The following is a 19,589-nucleotide window of genomic DNA, read 5'->3' as shown; positions in this document are numbered from 1 at the left end:
GACTAACAGAAAGACCCTTATGCAACCAAGGCTATAAGAAAGAACCACATGGAGTTGGGTAAGAAAGTAAAAGAAGCAATCAAGTTGGGACCTGCATCTCTAGGAGGGGACACAGAAAAGGAGGGGAATTACAAGGGAAGATTTTCCTAGGAAGTGAGTGGTTTAAACCACATATTGGGTGCCTCAACCTGGGCCCAACAATGGGAGGGAAAGTTCCCTTAGCTGGTTTGAAAACCAATGGAACTGAAAGCAGAGCTATAGGAAATCTAGCCTCTACTCTTGAAGAGCACACACATTTTTTTTTTACTCCCAAACAAGACAGAGATAGCAGACTGAAACTGCCCAGGACTATGACCAGTTTCCCACAACTGCCTCAGTGCATGCCCCAGCCAGAGCAAAGCACTCCTTTAGTCCCTTGTACCCTGCAGGAGAGCTCCATGCTAGGGCAAAGGCTGCTGCAGTCTAGGAGAAAGTTGTAGGAGACAGAGCAGGCTCAGACCTTGCATGGCATCCATACAGGACAAGAGAAGCCATTACTAGCATTCACAGAGGCAGCACATTAGGTGCAGTTTGGAGCTCTAACTGGCAGTAGGATCAGCCCAGCACATGCCCAATCCCATGCTGAGAACCCTTTCCAGTCCTACTTGGAGTTCAGCTCTTCACCAGAACAAAGTTCTGAAGTGCAGTTCTTCACCAGAACAAAGGCTGTCACAGCAGAGGAGAGTGCTCAGTTGTGGGGGATGGAGCAGGCTTGGGTTTGACTCTGAGGGCTTCTGCTTCAACACCTTTGATACACCCCTGCCCCTGACAGGCGACTGAGAAGAGGATAAGCCCATCACCTGGCTTGGGCTTCATCTCCTCCATCTCTAGCCTTAGACCCTACGAAATTGATAGTATCTAGCACACTCTGGGGAAATATATGACTTGTGTTCTCATCAGATTCAGTTCTCCCACTAAATCTATTGCGAACATACAAACTATAAGGTGCTCCCACACAAGGACACACATTCAAGACCAGGATAGATAACTCTCACCAAATTTCATAGAGAGAGAGAAAGAAACAAAAGGAGAACACAGAGGATTATATTTCAAACAAAAGAGAAAAAAAACCCTAAAAAACTAACTAGTGAAATAAAGATGAATTATTTACCAGATAAAGAACTAAAGCATTAATAGTAAGACTGCTAATTGAACTAGGGAAAAGAGTAGATGAACTTGAAAATATTTTTTAAAAAACCCAATCAGAATTGAAATATACAGTAACTAAAATGAAAAACGCACTAGAAATAATTAACCTCAGACTAAGTGATGTAAAGGAACACATAAGTGATCAGGAAGATAGCATAAGGAAAATGCCAAATCAGAACAACAAAAAGAAAACAAATTTTAAAAATTAGAACAGTTTAAGGGCCATCTTGAATAACATCAAGTATACCTAGATTACACAATACAGGGGTCCTAGGAGGAGAAGAGAAAAAGAAAGGGGTCAAAAATATATTTGATGAAATTATGGCTGAAAAACCTCCCAAACATGAAGAAGGAAATGGATATTCAAGTACAGAAAACACAGAGGGTCCCAAACAAGATCAACCCAAAGAGAACTTCACCAAGATATATCATAATTAAAATGGCAAAAGTTAAAGAAACAGAATTCTAAAGGCAACAGGAGAAAAACAAAGAATCACAGAAGGGAATCTTCGTAGGTCTATCAATGGATTTTTTGCTGAAAAATTGCAGGCCAAAGGGAGTGGCATGATATAATTTAAAGTGCTAAACATAAAAATCTATAATCTAGTATGGTCTATACAGCAAGATTATCATTCAGAATTGAAGGAGAGATAAAGAACTTCTCAGGTAAAACTAAAAGAGTACATCAATATTAAGCCAATCCTAAAAGAAATGTTAAAAGGTCTTCTCTAAGTGGAAAAGCATAGGCAACAATAAGAAGTAAGAATCCACAGTAAAGAAAAAGTCCTACTAGTCAAAGCAAATATACAGTAAAGGCTGTGGATCAATAAATCAGCTAGTACAAAGAATAAAAAATGTAAAAATATAAAATCAACTATAACTGCAATAAACAGTTAAGGGATAGAAGTGAAGATATAAATTATGACACCAAAAACACAAAACATTGGGGAGGGGAGAAAAACTGCAGATTTTTTTAGAATGTATTTTAACTTAAGACTGAGGGAGATAAGATGGCAGAAGAGTAGGGGGACACGCTCACCCTCTCCCACAAACACACACACAAAAAAAACACATCTACAGGTGAAACGGCTTGCACAGAACAGCAATATTCGCTGGCAGAAGAACCTTAACTCCAATAACGGCAAGACATAACTGGGTAAAACAAGAGAAAAGAGGAGAGTGAGAGAAGGGGAATCGGGCTGGACAGGCGCTCCCGAAAGGGAACTGTGGAGGAGAAAGGGATCCCACACCCTGGAAAGTCACCTACTCAATGGAAAGATCAACCAAATCAGAGGGATCTCCAGATGCAGAGAAGAGTACAGCAATAAGTCTGAGATCTGAAAGGCAGAGTGAGAACCGAACAGTTCATCCGAACTACTGGCACAGTCACCAAAAACAGAGATGCTTGGGTGGGGGCTGGGCACCGAGACCTTGGCTCCGGAGGTTAGTCCCCAGGAACGGGCTGGGGTGGGCAGTGCGGAGACTGCTTGGGGAACTAGAAACCGGTCAGTTGGGTTCACAGGGAAGAGACCGCCCTGGAGGTGGGGGGGTCTAGGAAGCGGTCTGTCTGATTGGCGGGGCAGAGACTGCCTGGGAGTCTAGAAAGCAGAGCATAGCGGGTGGAGGGAGCAATACACTAAGGGCTGGGGAGCGGAAAACCACATCAGAGGGAACCTGGCAGAAGAGCTGGATCTGCAGGAGAGACAAGGCACCAGTGTTGGGCGAAGGAGAAGAGGTGGGCCACCATAGAATACTCCCCACACCACAGCGAGCTCACTTGCCCACAGCTATCAGAAAGCTGTGCTTCCCAGTGCATCCCCCCTCCCCCACACTTGTGTGCCTGACCTGAAACTGCCTGCCATCCCAGAGGGCTGGCCTCGCCATTTGCGGGAAGCTTTCCCTGCCCTGGCCTGCCTGCCCCTGGAGGGGCTACACCCCCGCGGAGAAGTACCCAGCACCGCCAGCCCCCTGGAAAAGGATCGCAGCCAGAAAAGCTAGAACAAGCTCAGCCTGGCCATGCAACATCTGCCTCCATCCCAAGGCGGTCCTCCCAATTCAGCTGCCCTGGGGAAGAGCCCCTTGGGTTCTCATTGGCCCAGCCAGCTTCTCCCACCCTAGGGGGGTTGCTGCACTCCTGTGGAACAGCTGCCCAGCACCACCAGACACCTGGAAGAGCCCCACAGCCCAAAAACACCAGAGCAAGCTCTGCCTGGCGTGTGAAATCTGCTTCCATCTCGGTGCAGACCTCCCAGTCCTGTCTGCCCTCAGGAAGTCCTCCTTTGCTTCTGAGAGACCCTGTCAGCCCCACCCACCCTCATAAAAAGCCACGCTACCTCAAAGAAGACTGACCAACAATGCCAGCCCTCCAGAAACATTCCACGGCAGTGACAAGGCAAACACTGCCCAGCCACAGAGTACAACTCCACCAGGAAAAAGAAAATAACAAGCAAGATGAAGAAGCTGAGAAACCACCCCCAGTTAAACCAACAGGAGGACTCACGTAAAGCAGTCAACAAAAGAAACAGACCTCCACAGTCTGACAGGCTTAGAGTTCAAAAGGGAAATAGTGAAAATACTGAAGGAATTAAGAGAAGAAATGAACAGTAATGCAGACACCCTCAGAAAGGAACTAGAAAATAAAAGGAGGAGCCAAGAAAAATTAGAAAATTCATTGACAGAGATACAAACTGAACTAAGGGCAGTAAAACCAGAATGAATAATGCAGAAGAACAAATTAGTGATGTGGAAGATGGATAATGGAAATCACACAATCAGGACAGCAGACAGAAAACCAAATGAAAAAAAACATGAAAGCAATATAAGAGACCTATGGGATAATATAAAATGGGCCAATCTATGCATAATAGGAATTCCAGAAAGAGTAGAAAAAGATAAGGGGATGGAAAACATATTTGAAGAAATTATCGCTGGAAACTTCCCAAATCTAAAGGATACTGAGTTCAAGATACCGGAAGCACAGAGGGCCCCAAACAAGTTGAACCCAAATAGACCCACACCAAGACACATTATAATAAAAATGGCAAAAGATACCCTAGATACCCAAGAGAAAAGCAGAATGTTACCTATAAGGGAACCCCCATAAAGTTATCAGCTGATTTCTCTACAGAAACTCAAGGCCAGGAGGGAATGGCAAGAGATACTTAAAAGTGCAAAAAGGAAAAAATATGCAACCTAGAATACTCTATCCAGAAAGAATATCATTTAAAATAGAAGGAGAAAAAAAATTTTTCCAACAAGCAAAAGCTAAAAGAATACAGCAATACAAAACCCAGGCTAAAGAAATATTGAAAGGGCTTCTCTAAACCAAAAAGAAAGGATGATTGAGGAAACCACAATCAGAGAGCAGTAACTCAAATAAACCAGCATACAGATTTAACCATGAACATGTTTAAAACAAAATAAAATTAAAAAGAAAAAAAAAGTCATCAAAATCATAAATGTGGGCAAGGGAAGTAAGGAAATTAATAGACTCTTTGTTAAAAAAATTTTTTGTTTGTTTGTTTCTGTTTTTAATTTTAGTATAGTAATGAGAACCTACAGGACCATCAGGCTAAAACACATAATTATAGGAAGGGGTTTAGAATACTTAAAAAACAGGGCACCCACAAGCCAAAACCAAAATTGCATTCGCAAAAAATGAAAAAACAAAACAAAACAAAACAAAACACTCAAGCAGAAAATAATCGTAGATCATACAACCAAAAAAAGAAAGGAAGAATGGAGAACCATAGAATCAACTGGAACACGAGGTTCAAATGGCAATAAATAATCATCTATCAATTATCACCTTAAATGTCAATGGACTGAATGCTCCAATCAAAAGACACAGAGTGGCAGAGTGGATAAAAAAGCAAAAACCTTCAATATGCTGCCTACAAGAAACTCACCTCAGGGCAAAGGACACATATAGATTGAAAGTGAAGGGGTGGGAAAAAATATTTCATGTCAATAGACATGAGAGGAAAGCAGGAGTTACAATACTTATATCAGAAAAAAAAGACTTTAAAACAAAAGACGTAAAGAAAGACAGAGAAGGACACTATTTAATGATTAAAGGATCCATCCGAGAAGAGGATATTACTATTGTCAACACATATGCCCCAAATACAGGAGCACCCATATACATACAACAAATATTAACAGATGTAAAGGGAGAAATTGATGGGAATATAATCATAGCAGGAGACTTTAATACCCCACTTTCACCAATGGACCAATCCTCTAGACAGAAAACCCATAAAGCAACAGAGATCCTAAAGGAAACAATAGAAAAGTTAGACTTAATTGACATCTTCAGGACACTACATCCGAAAAAATCAGAATACACATTCTTCTCAGGTGCTCATGGAACATTCTCAAGAATCAACCACATATTGGGACACAAAGGTAACCTCAACAAATTTAAATGTATAGAAATTATTTCAAGTATCTTCTCTGACCACAATGGCATGAAACTAGAAACCAACCACAAGGAAAGAAATGAGAAAAAACCTACTACATGGAGACTAAACAACATGCTACTAAAAAAAACACTGGGTCAATGGGGAACTCAAGAAGGAAATTAAAAAAAACCTTGAGACAAACAATAACAAAGACACAACTTCTCAAAATCTATGGGAGGCCACAAAAGCAGTGCTCAGAGGGAAATTCATAGCAATACAGGCATTTCCCAAAAAAGAAGATCCCAAATTGACAACTTAACCCTCCACCTAAACGAATTAGAAAAAGAGGAACAAAAAAAGACCTAAAGTCAGCAGAAGGAAGGAAATTATAAAGATCAAAGAGGAAATCAATAAAATAGAGATTCAAAAAACAATAGAGAAAATTAATAAAACCAAGAGCTGGTTCTTTGAAAAGGTAAACAAAATTGACAAACCCCTGGCCAGACTCACTAAGAGGAGAGAAAGAACCCAAATAAACAAAATTAGAAATGAAAAAGGAGAAATCACAACAGACACAGCAGAAATACAAAAAACCATGAGAGAATACTATGAACAACTATATGCCACCAAATTTGACAATCTGGAAGAAATGGACAACTTTCTAGAGACTTACAGCCTGCCAAAACAGAATCAAGAAGAAACAGACCAACTGAACAGACCAATCACTAGAAATGAAATTGAAAATGTCATAAAAATACTCCCTACAAATAAAAGTCCAGGACCAGATGGCTTCACAGGCGAATTCTACCAAATATATAAAGAGGATTTGGTGCCCATCCTCCTTAAACTCTTTCAAAAGGTTGAAGAAGAAGGAACACTCCCAAAGACATTCTATGATGCCACCATCACCCTCATTCCAAAACCAGACAGAGATACCACCAAAAAAGAAAACTATCGCCCAATATCATTCATGAATATAGATGCAAAAACTCTCAACAAAATCTTAGCCAACCAAATCTAACAACATATCAGAAAGATCATACACCATGACCAGGTAGGGTTCATCCCAGGTTCACAAGGATGGTTCAACATAGGCAAGCCAATCAATGTCATACACCACATTAACAAAAGTCAAAAACCATATGATCATCTCAATAGACGCAGAAAAAGCATCTGACATAGTCCAACATTCATTCATGATCAAAACTCTTGCCAAAGTGGGTATAGAGGGAATATTCCTTAACATAATCAAAGCCATTTATGATAAACCCCACAGCAAATATAATACTCAATGGGGAAAAACTGAAAGCCTTCTCACTCAAATCTGGAACAAGACAGGGATGCCCACTCTCACCACTGCTCTTCAACATAGTTTTGGAAGTCCTAGCCACAGCAATTAGACAAACGAAAGAAATAAAAGGCATCCATATAGGAAGAGAAGAGATCAAACTGTCACTGTATGCAGATGACATGATATTATACATAGAAAACCCTAAGGACTCAACCCCAAAACTACTTGAACTGATTCATAAATTCAGCAAAGTAGCAGGATATAAGATTAACATTCAGAAATCAATTGCATTTCTGTATACTAACAATGAAATATTAGAAATGGAATACGAAAATACGGTACCTTTTAAAATTGCACCTCACAAAATCAAATACCTCGGAATACACCTGACCAAGGAGGTAAAGGACCTATATGCCGAGAACTATACAACTTTAATCAAAGAAATTAAAGAAGATGTAAAAAAATGGAAAGATATTCCATGTTCATGGATTGGAAAAATCAATATTGTAAAAATGGCCATGATACCCAAAGCAATCTACAGATTCAATGCAATCCCTATCAAATTACCCAGGACATTTTGCACAGAACTAGAACAAACAATCCAAACATTTATATGGAACAACCAAAGACCCAGAATCGCCAAAGCAATCCTGAGAAACAAAAACCAAACAGGGGGTGTAATGTTCCCAGACTTCAAGAAATATTACAAAGCCACAGTCACCAAAACAGTGTGGTACTGGTACCAAAACAGACAGACAGACAAGTGGAATAGAATAGAGAACCCAGAAATAAACCCTGACACATATGGTCAATTAATCTTTGACACGGGAGGCTAGAACATCAAATGGGAAAAAAGAAAGTCTATTCAGCAAGCATTGCTGGGAAACCTGGACAGCTGCATGCAAAGCAATGAGACTAGAACACACCCTCACACCATGCACAAAAATAAACTCCAAATGGCTGAAAGACTTAAATATACGACAGGACACCATCAAACTCCTAGAAGAAAACATAGGCAAAACACTCTCTGACATCAACCTCATGAATATTTTCTCAGGTCAGTCTCCCAAAGCAACAGAAATAAGAGCAAAAATAAACCCATGGGACCTCATCAAGCTGAAAAGCTTTTGCACAGCAAAGGAAACCCAAAAGAAACAAAAGACAACTTACAGAATGGGAGAAAACAGTTTCAAATGATGCAACCGACAAGGGCTTAATCTCTAGAATATATAAGCAACTTATACAACTCAACAACAAAAAAACCAATCAATCAATGGAAAAATGGGCAAAAGACCTGAATAGACATTTCTCCAAGGAAGATATACAGATGGCCAACAAACACATGAAAAAATGCTCAACATCCCTGATTATAAGAGAAATGCAAATCAAACTACCATGAGATATCACCTCACACCAGTCAGAATGGCCAGCATTAATAAATCCACAAATAACAAGTGCTGGAGGGGGTGTGGAGAAAAGGGAACCCTCCTGCCACTGTTGGTGGGAATGTCAACTGGTACAGCCCACTATGGAGAACAGTTTGGAGATACCTTAGAAATCTATCCATAGAACTTCCATATGACCCCACAATCCCACTCTTGGGCATATACCCAGACAAAACTCTCCTTAAAAGAGACACATGCACCCGCATGTTCATTGCAGCACTATTCACAATAGCCAGGACATGGAAACAACCCAAATGTCCATCGACAGATGATTGGATTTGGAAGAGGTGGTATATATACACAATGGGAATACTACTCAGCCATAAAAAGGAATGACATAATGCCATTTGCAGCAACATGGATGGAACTAGAGAACCTCATACTGAGTGAAATGAGTCAGAAAGACAAAGACAAATACCATATGATATCACTTATAACTGGAATCTAATATCCAGCACAAATGAACATCTCCTCAGAAAAGAAAATCATAGACTTGGAGAAGAGACTTGTGGCTGCCTGATGGGAGGGGGGAGGGAGTGGGAGGGATCGGGAGCTTGGGCTTCTCAGACACAGCTTAGAATAGATTTACAAGGAGATCCTGCTGAATAGCATTGAGAACTTTGTCTAGATACTCATGTTGCAACAGAAGAAAGGGTGGGGGAAAAATGTAATTGTAATGTATACATGTAAGGATAACCTGACCCCCTTGCTGTACAGTGGGAAAATAAAAAAATTATTAAAAAAAAAGAACTAGAGAGAGAGGAATATAAGCATATCACTAAAGAAAATCATCAAACACAGGGAGGAAACTAGAAGAAAAAAAGAATAGAGAGGAACAACAAAAACGAACAAACAAAAACAACAAAATGTCAGTAAGTATATATCAATAGCAGGATGAAAAATGGAACAACACCAACACATGGAGCTCAAACATGCTATTTAAAAAAAATGGATCAATGAAGAAATCAAAGAGGAAATCAGAAACACTTTGAGAAAATGAAAATAAAAACACAACTCTCCAAAATCTGTAAAACACACGAAAAGCAGTTCTAAGGGGAAATTTGTAATAATACAGGCTTATCTCAAGAAATTAAAAAAAAAAATTATCCTACTGGCCTAAAGATATTAGAAAAAGAATCAGCAAAGCCCAAATTCAGCAGAAGAAAGAAATGATATAGATTAGAGAGGAAATAAATACAGGGGAAAAAATAGAAAAGATCAATGAAACCGAGAGTTGGTTTTTTAAAGGATTAAATAAAATGCTAAGTCTTTATTCAGGCTAATCAGGAAAAATAGAGAAGATTCAAATAAACAAAATAAGAAATAAAAGAGGAGATGTAAGAACTGATATCATAGGGAAGTTAGTCAAATAGAGGAAGACAATATCATATGATATCCATTATATGTGGAATCTAAATAAAAAGGATACAGAGAGTTCTCTTGTGGTGCAGTGGGTAAGGATCTGGCATTGTCACTGCAGCAGCTCAGGTCACTTCTATGGCATGGGTTTGATCCCTGACCCAGGAACTTCCACATGCCACAGGAGTGCCCCCCATTTTTTATTTAAAAAATGATACAAATGAACTTCTTCATGAAACACAAACAGACTCACAGACTTCAAAAACAAACCTATGGTTACCAAAGTGAAAATGTGAAGGACAGGAGGAATTATTTATTTTTAATAAATTAAGAATTTGGGGGTAACATATACATACTAATATATATAAAATGGATCATCAACAAGGACCTACTACATAACACAGGGAACTCTACTCCATATTCTGTAACAACCTATATGTGAAAAAGAATCTGAAAAAGAATGGATATATGTATACATATAGCTGACTCACTTTGCTATACTGCTAAAGCTGGCACAACATTGTAAATAAACTATACTCCAATATGAAATAAAATTAAATTTAAAAAGAACTGATATCACAGATATTTTAAAAAATCATATAGAGTACAATGCACAGTTATCAACAAATTGAACAAACTATAAGGCAGGTATAAATTTCTAAAAACATACACTCTTCTAGGACTGGATCAGGAAGGAAAAGACAGTCTAAACAGATTGATCACAAGTAGTGAAGTTGAATTCAAAAAAAAAAAAAAACTATTCAGGATTGATGGCTTCACTGGAGAATTCTACCAACCGTGTTAAGAAAGAAAAAAAAAAAAAACAGCTAATACCTTCTCAAACTATTTTTCAAAAAAAATTGAAAAAGAGGTAATACTCCTAATTTTATGAGGCCACAATTATCATGATACCAAAACCAAGCAAAGACACTACAAAAAAATAAAATTTCATGCCAATATCTCTGATGAATGTAGAGGCAAAAATCCTAAACAAAATATTAACAAATGTAATTCAACATATATCAAAAGGATCATACATTATCAAGTGGGATTTACTACAAGGATGCAAGGATGGTTTAATATCCATAAATAAATCAATATGATATACCACATTAACAAAATGAAGTATAAAAATCACATTTTCACCCTCAATAAATGCAGGAGAAAAGCATCTGATAAAATTAAACATGCATTCATGATGAAAACTCTTACCAAAGTTTGTACAGAGGGAAAATGTGTCAACATAATAAAGGTCATTATAACAAACTCATAGCTAATATCATACTAAATAGCTGAAAGCCTTCTTGTTAAATTCAAGAAAAAGACAAGTACGCATGCTCTCACCACTCACCACTTTTATTTAACACAGTAATGAAAGTCCTAGCCACAGAAATCAGACTAAAAAGAAAAAAAGAAAAAAAAATTCAAAAATGGGAGAGAAGTAAAACTGTCACTATTTGCAGATGACATGATACTCTATATAGAAAACTCTAAAGTCTCCACAAAAATACTATTAGAACTAATAAATGAACTCAGTAAAGTTGCAGGATACAAGATTAATATACATAAATCAGTTGCTTGTCTATAAACTAGTGATTAACTATCATAAAAAGAAAATAAGAAAAAAATCCTGTTTAAAATCACATCAAAAGAATAAGATACCTAGGAATAAACTTAACCAAAAAGGTAAAGGATATGTACTCTGAAAACTATAGAAAGATAAGAAAATTGAAGATGATACAAAGAAATGGAGAGATATCCATGTTCATAGAGTGGAAGAATTAATATTGTTAAAATGTCCATATGACTCAAACTATAGATTTAATGCAATCCCTTTCAAAATACCCATGACATTTTTCACAGAACTTAAAAAAAAAAACCTAGAATTTATGTAAAATTACTAATGACTCTGAATTGCTAAAGCAATCTTTGAGAAAAAAGAACAAAATTGGGGGTATCCTGTTCTCTGACATCAGACTATACTACAGAGTTATAGTAATCAAAACAGTATTGTACTAGCACAAAAAAAGACACATAGATCAATGGTACAGAATAGCGAGCCCAGAAATAAACCTATACACTTACGGTCAATTAATACATAACAAAGGAATCAAGAATATACAATGGAGAAAAGACAGCCCTTTCAATTAAGTCATGCTGGGAAAACGGGACAGATATATGTAAGAGAATGAAATTAGAACATTTTCTCACATCCTATACAAAAATAAACTCAAAATAGGTTAAAGACCTTAATATAAGACTGCAAACCATAAAGCTCCTAGAAGGAAACATAGCAGAACACTCTTTGACATAAATCATAGCAATATTTTTTTTTGTATCTATCCCCTAAGGGAAAAGAAACAAAAGCAAAAATAAAGAAATAGGATCTAATAAAACTTAAATGCTTTTGCACAGCAAAGGCTTTTACTTTTACCATTTAGTATGATGTTATAGGAAACCATTAACTAAATGAAAAGACAACTTACCCAATATCCAAATATATTCACAGTTCAGACAACAGCAAAAAAAGAAAGAAAGAAAGAAAGAAAGAAAGAAAGAAAGAAAGAAAGAAAGAAGAAAGAAAGAAAGAAAGGAAGGAAGGAAGGAAGGAAGGAAGGAAGGAAGGAAGGAAGGAAGGAAGGAAGGAAGGAAGAAAGAAGAAAAGAAAAGAAAAAAAAAATCCAATTTTAAAATGGTCAGAAGACCTGGAAAAAAAAACCACATTTTTCCAAAGAATGCTTGGAGTTCCCCTCATGGTGCAGGGGAAATGAATCGACTAAGAACCATGAGGTTGTGGGTTCGATCCCTGGCCTCACTCAGTTTGTTAAGGATCCAGCATTGCCATGAGCTGTGGTGTAGGTCGCAGACATGGCTCGGATCTGGCGTTGCTGTGGCTGTGGTGTAGGCCGGCAGTCACAGCTCCAATTAGACCCCTAGCCTGGGAACCTCTGTATGCCACAGGTGCAACCCTAAAAAGACACACAAAAAAAAGCATGCTCAACATAACTAGTTATCAGAGAAATACAAATTAAAACCACAATTAGCTATCACTTCACACCTGTTAGAATGACTATTATCATCAAAAAGAACAAACCCAACAAATATTAGTGGGGATGTGGAGAAAAGAGAACACTTATACCCTATTGCTGGGAATGTAAATTGGTGAAGCCACTCTGGAAAAGAATACAGAAGTTTCTCAAAAGAATATAAATATGACTTACATATGACCAAGCAATTACACTTGTATGTATATACACCCCCCAAAACAAAACACTAATTCAAAAAGATACATGCACCCCACTGTTCATAGCAGCATTATTTACAATAGCCATGACATGAAAACAACCCAAATGTCCATTAATAGATGAATGGATAAAGAAAATGTTTATATATACGATGGAATATTAGTCATAAAAAGAATGAAATTCTGCCATTTGCAACAACATGGATGGATTTAGAGTGTATTGTACCGAGTAAAATAAGTTAGACAGAGAGAGACAAACACTCTGTTATCACTTACATGTGGAGTCTGAAAAATAAAACAAATGAATGAATATTTTTTAAAAAAGAGCAGAAACAGACTCACAGATATAGGGAACAAACTGGTCATTACCAGTCAGGAGAGGGTAGGAAGGAAAGCATAGGGTAGGGGATTTTGAAAATCCTATACAAGGATATATTGCACAGCACAGGGAAATATACAAGGGTACATATGCATAAAATCCTGTACAAGGATATAGTGTACAGCACAGGAAATATAAAAAAATGAATCACTATGTTATACACTTGAAACTAATATAAAATTCCAAGTCAGTATACTTCAACAAAAATAAAAACTTAAAAATGAAGCAGTTTAAATTCATTTGTGCATTTAATTTTCCATACAACCCAATGCAAAAATAAAACAATGGTTTATTGACTACATCTTCCTTTGATCCCTTTATACAATTCTGAGTTGGAGATTTTTTCTTTCTGAGTCTAACTATGCTCAGTATCACAAATAGTCACTTTTTTGCCTCAACCGGTAAAAAGGGGTCTTTTGGCTTATCTCCTGTGGAAGAAGGAACTTGGTTTCAGGATACAAGAATCCTGGATTTAAATTTCTCACTCTGACAGTAAGAAACACAAAACAAAACAAAAACAAAAATTAAAAAACAACTACACGATACCCTTAAACTATCCGGGTTTCAGTTGCCTCATGTGCGAAATGGGAATAAACCTTCCTTTTTCTCCTGACCCATATACTTTCTTGTCTTCCTTTCAGGGCTATGTTGTTTGACTTCTATACTGGGCTTCACCTGTGTTCCAGGACACTCGCGGAGCATTTGTATCTGCTGTTCTAATGGAGATATGGACTGTAATAGGTGCGCTCTTTTCAAAGAAGAAGTCATACACCTCCACTTCCACCTGTAAACAAACAGTTGCATATGAACCACACATCAACAAGTTATAAAATGCCATTATTTCCGGGGGAAACACCACAGATGGAGGCACAACGGATTCAGATTTCTGCTGTTGCCTGATCTTATTTTTGATAACCTAACCTCACTTTTTCAGGCTCTAGGTTCTGTTCCTTCGTTTATCAGTGATTTTAAGGTTGTATCAGTGTTTTTAAAGTTTCCTCTCCATGAAAAGAATTTCTTTGCATGAAACAAGTAACTATGCTGGGATGTGTCACTACATTTTCTCTGGAGACTATGTCAGTTCAGCATCAGACCACCCAAGCGTCTTTCAAAGGCATAGGCTTTAGAGCAGTGTTTTTCCACTGGGGGTGATCTCATCCCCCTGGGGGCCATTTAGAAATATCTGGAAACATTTTTGTTTTCAAAAATGGGGTACGTGGAGTTCCCGTTGTGGCGCAGTGGTTAATGAATCTGATTAGGAACCATGAGGTTGAGGGTTCCATCCCTGCCCTTGCTCAGTGGGTTAAGGATCCGACGTTGCCGTGAGCTGTGGTGTAGGTACCAAACGCGGCTTGGATCCCCATGTTGCTGTGGCTCTGGCATAGGCCGGCGGCTGCAGCTCCAATTCAACCCCTAGCCTGGGAACCTCCATATGCCATGGGAGCGGCCCAAGAAATGGCAAAAAGACAAAAAAAAATGGGGGTACATGTATGGGGGCGGGGGAGAGGGGGAGACTGGCATCCAGCAGACAGAGACCCAGGATGCTACTAATATCCTACCATGCATGACAAGGACAGCGCCCACAACAAAAAAATTATCCACTCCAGGGGGTGTTGCTTTTAGGAGATCCTAATCTAGATGTATCTGTCCCATTAGACATATTGTTAAATATCTAGATTTTATTTGCTCCCATGAAATCCATAGCTAATAAGTGCAGTTATATACTCATTACATGCTGTGTATGTGCTACACCAGGTGTTGACAGAGAAGGATAAGATACAACATAGAAATGGAAAGCATGCTACCTATTTTTGAAAAAAATGTGTGGTCCATTTGGGAGGATAAGAGAAATAACAAGATAGCATCATATCAGCAAACAGTACATAACAAAAACAGATTGAAGGGTGCCAAAGAAATGGACTGAAAATGAAACTATACTGAAGTGGGTATTATCATTTTGGAGGTAAAATATAAATATGTATTAGGTTGAGCCATATGAAATTGTATGTTATGTTCTCACTAAGCAACTTTCTTCTAAAATAATTGAGGACTTAATAAAGTGAATTTGAAATTTCATGCTTAAATGAACAGACTGCCTTGGTGTGACAGCCAAGGGAAGTATCAGCTAGCTTCAGGAACAATGGCCATTGCTTTGCTCTCAAAAATTCCACCCCAGGCAGCTTCTACATAATATGAAAAGTGCAGAATCTCCACTGAGAAAATTGAAAGTTACCTTCTAAAACACAAACAAGAATCACACATTTCAACAGGTTCTGCTTTAAGATGACACTGCGCAAGGCCAAAAAATACACACATGAAGCAGCCAGAGGAGTAGTGTTATATTTGTGAGCTTGAGGTAAAACTGGACGTCTAATAAGAAATTTCTTTGTCATATGGAAGGAATGGAAGGCAAAGCAGGAAAGAAAAAACCAATTACCACTTACTATTATGAAGTGAAGGAAATAAAAGCCAAGGGCAAAGCATGACATTTATTGTCTACTGTCTTTTTTGTCTGCCCTCGAGGCTAAATGCTGAAAACCCTTAAACTAGATGGAGAGCAATTTGATAACCCCAGGGACACTCATTTTCCTCCATAAACCTGAACCAAGTCTGTATCAATCTGCTTATTTAAATTTTCCATCCTGTTTCAATCAACGTGCTGGTATGTGTATATGTTTGTGAAGGGTTATTATGCACAAGTCTGTAACCAGCTGTTCTCTACTCCCACTGAATACAAATCAAGAGGAGAGAGAGCCTGAAATAGCAGCAGAAGGGATTTAGATTAGATAGAAAAAGGACTTTCCTGATGGAAAGTGTTTGATAGTGAAATTAGGAGAGAATCTCATTTGATGACATTACAGCCCCTCATCCTAAATTAGCATTATTCATGAAAATTAGGATGCCAGTTTAATAAAAAAAACAAAAAAACAGAAAACAACATAAATAATAACTTCCATGCTCTATGTAATGGAGAAAGGCTGTCAAGGGCACCAGGGTTCTCCAACTGTGAACCTGAGGCCAAATGTGGCCCTCAGAAATATTTTGCAGCTGACCCAGTATGTTTTAAGTTTTTAATATGTTTTCTCTATTTAAAAATTGAAATTTTGGAGTTCCCCTCATGGTGCAGCAGCAACAAATCCTAATAGGAACCATGATGTTGCTGGTTCAATCCCTGGCCTCGCTCAGTGGGTTAAGGATCTGGCATTTCCATGAGCTGTGGTGTAAGTCACAGATGTGGCTGGGATTATGCACATTGCTATGGCTGTGGCTTAGGCCAGTGGCTACAGCTCCAATTCAACCCCTAGCCTGGGAACCTGCATATGCTGCAAGTACGGCCCTAAAAACAAAAACAAAACAAAACAAAATTGAGATTTTACTGAGTTATAGTTGATTTACTATATTAGTTTCAGGTATACAGCACAGTGATTCATTATTTTAGCAGATTATACTCCAAGTTATTACAAGATAGTGGCTATGTTTCTCTGTGCTATACAGTATATCTTTGCTGGTTATCTACTTTATACACAGCAGTTTGTATCTATTAATCCCACACCCCTAATTTGTCCTTCCCCCCTTCATTCTCCCCTTTAGCCACAAATTTATTTTCCAGATTGTGTGAGTCTTTTTCTGTTTTGCACAAACATTCATTTGTATTTAAAAAATGGAAACATTCTTACAAAAAAATTATAGATTTCCAACTTCTCTTGACAAAGGAAAGCTACAGCAACACTGGGTGCATCTGTATTCTCACATGCAATGGTCAACTGGAGCCAAGTTGCAGCTGCTTCCTAAATTGCCAGCTCTTTCTTCAATTCCCTACAGCCTCCCTCCAGGCGGCCTTGCTCATTTGCATCACCTGCCCGGTCTGCATCCTGATTGACAGTGATGGATTCTCTTCTGAGGCCATGAGCACACAAGCTAACCTGCAGGCCAAGGGAGGTGGGTCTTTAACTCTGAATACCAAATAGGCTGGCAGCTTTGTCTCCCGTCTTACCTCATAATGTCTCCTCTCAGAATGGCTGTTGTTTGGTGGCTGATATGCGATCTGCATGTCATTTAGATCTTTCCAGGTGAAGGAGGACACGGGTCTGGTGTGATCCCACAAGTGAGTCACATAGCCCTGGAGCGGGGCTTTAGTGATGTTGAACACCAGCAAGGGTTTGGGGGTCTCATCCTCTTCACAGTCCAGAACTGATGTAGTCAAAGAGGTCAAGATGAACTGATCCACTTCCAGAATAAACATGGCCATGAATGCAGCCCGTGGGATCTGATTAGGAATGCCACCTCTGATATAGACGGGCAACCACGCACTCTCTGACTTTTGAAGGAGGAAGAAAAGATGAAGGGGGAAATAATATAAATGAAGCTATAACAGAAGGGTTAATGGTATAATCTATAACACAAAGCCACAGTCCAGAAGGTGTAGCCAGCTGTGATCTGAATCATTTGGAGAGTTTTCATCACATACTGATGTCCAAGCTCCATTTTTAGAAGTTCTAATTTAATTTTCCCAAGGAGGAGACCAAAAAAGTGGTATTTTTATTTTCTTTTTTTTCCTTTTTATGGCCACACCCACGACATACAGAAGTTCCTGGGCCAGGGATTAACTTCACCACAGTTGCAGCAATGCCAGATCTTTTAACCCCTTGCACTGTGCCAGGGATTGAACCCATGCCTCCATAGTGACCCGAGCCACTGCAGTTGGATTCTTAACCCACTGAGGTGCAGTGGAACCCCACGCCCCCAGAAGTGGTATTTTTAAAGCTCTTTGATGACTAATGTATAGCCAGGGTTGAGGAGGGGCACCAATTTTGGCACTAGAAGATACTATGCTTTTGATTCTATATCCAGCCCTTGTGACCGATGTGACTTTAGACAAGTTATTTAACTTCTAAATCCTGATTTCCCCTACCTGTAAAACGCAAGCACTCGATCCCCCAAGTATTAAGTGAGGACTAAATGAAATAATCAAAGTAAAAGACTAGTAGTGTCTGACACACACTACCAACCTCCTCTAGCTGCCCCATACACTTCTTGTCATGTGGTTTCAAAGGTGGCAATGGCAGGATGAAGGAAAATGTCTTCATAATTTGGTACTTATGCAACTGAAGGATGGTTGCTCGGTTGTCTAGTTAGTTAAGATGCTGGGTCTCCAAGTGAGGAATGTATAATTAAAATTGCAAGTGACTACTCAGGCTAGAAATGCATCCTCTGCAAATGAGAGAGCTATGCAGGGAAAGGCCCTCATTGGAAGACCTCCGGAGAAGACAACAGCTTGCATCATGGGATCTGAGGTCTCAACAAATGCTATGGGTGGGATGCATCCTCATAGCAGAAGATACTGCGTTATCACAGAATGTGATGTTCCCTACCATTGAGAGAACCAGAGTTAATGATCAGTCATGTTAGGGCAGTACTGCGGAACATTGGATACTGAAATAGGAGTTGTCATCTGTATACAAAAAGAATGTTAAAAATGGAATTCTTGGCTCAGTCTCATGGACGTTCCAACAAAAGAGATGATAGATTTCAAAGTAAATGCAACACAGGCACTATAGGCCAAATTTACAAGCGAATTGCCTAGAACCAGCTCCATACTCCAAAACCCTGTCACCCACTATAAGAATGTAAAAGGGCTGAAAGAGGTAAAAGGTAGAGATTTATCTGCAGAGAGAAGTACTGTGTTGTGCTGAGTCACCCCCTTAACCCCCAACACCAATTCCTCCATGAAGAGGAAGAGTGAGACAAAACTACATTCCCTGTCTCAGGTATCAGAAGAGGAGTTTCCTTCATACCAGGCTTAAAATGTGTATTTTACTGGCAGAGCACACAGAGGACTGATGCTAGGCTCATACTTTAGGAAATTAAGTGGCCTGAGGCAGAAGAATAATGGTATTTGTGCTGGTATCAGTCTCTAGTCCCCCTTTGCGGCAGGAAGGAGTATATGCATGCTCTCAGATCTAGCGCAAGTAGGACAGAGGGTTGATAGAGGGTCATTTTGGACCCTAACCTCTAGAGTACATCTCCGAGAAACCAAAATCCAAACAGGACCTTTGAGAGGAACTGCAGTTGGCCAATCAGACTAGAAATGCATTCCCTCAAGACAGGAGGCCTCCATGATGGGGGACCATGAAATTGCCCCAGAGACTAAGAAGCAGCTTGAAATGCTGCCAGACTCAGAGAACACAAAGTCATATTCCATCAATGCCTGGTCAAATAAGACCTTGCTCTGCAACACTCCTCAAAGCCATCTCCCACTCCCTCCCCTAGCCTGGGAGTT

At 39.0% G+C, this 19,589-nt stretch overlaps 1 protein-coding gene across 1 annotated transcript in view; it reads right to left on the bottom strand.

Moving 5' to 3' along the window:
- The window catches only part of FREM1 (FRAS1 related extracellular matrix 1), a 187,964-nt gene that overhangs the window by 133,273 nt on the left and 35,102 nt on the right, over positions 1-19,589 (bottom strand). Inside the window, 2 exon segments of the mRNA XM_047767629.1 lie at positions 13,985-14,093; positions 17,304-17,627. Of these exon segments, the coding sequence (XP_047623585.1) occupies positions 13,985-14,093; positions 17,304-17,627 (433 nt within the window).

Source organism: Phacochoerus africanus, chromosome 2, assembly GCF_016906955.1.
Source record: "Phacochoerus africanus isolate WHEZ1 chromosome 2, ROS_Pafr_v1, whole genome shotgun sequence".
NCBI lineage: Eukaryota > Metazoa > Chordata > Mammalia > Artiodactyla > Suidae > Phacochoerus > Phacochoerus africanus.
Note: the sequence above shows the minus strand (reverse complement) of the source record. Positions and strands in the feature narration are given on the sequence as shown.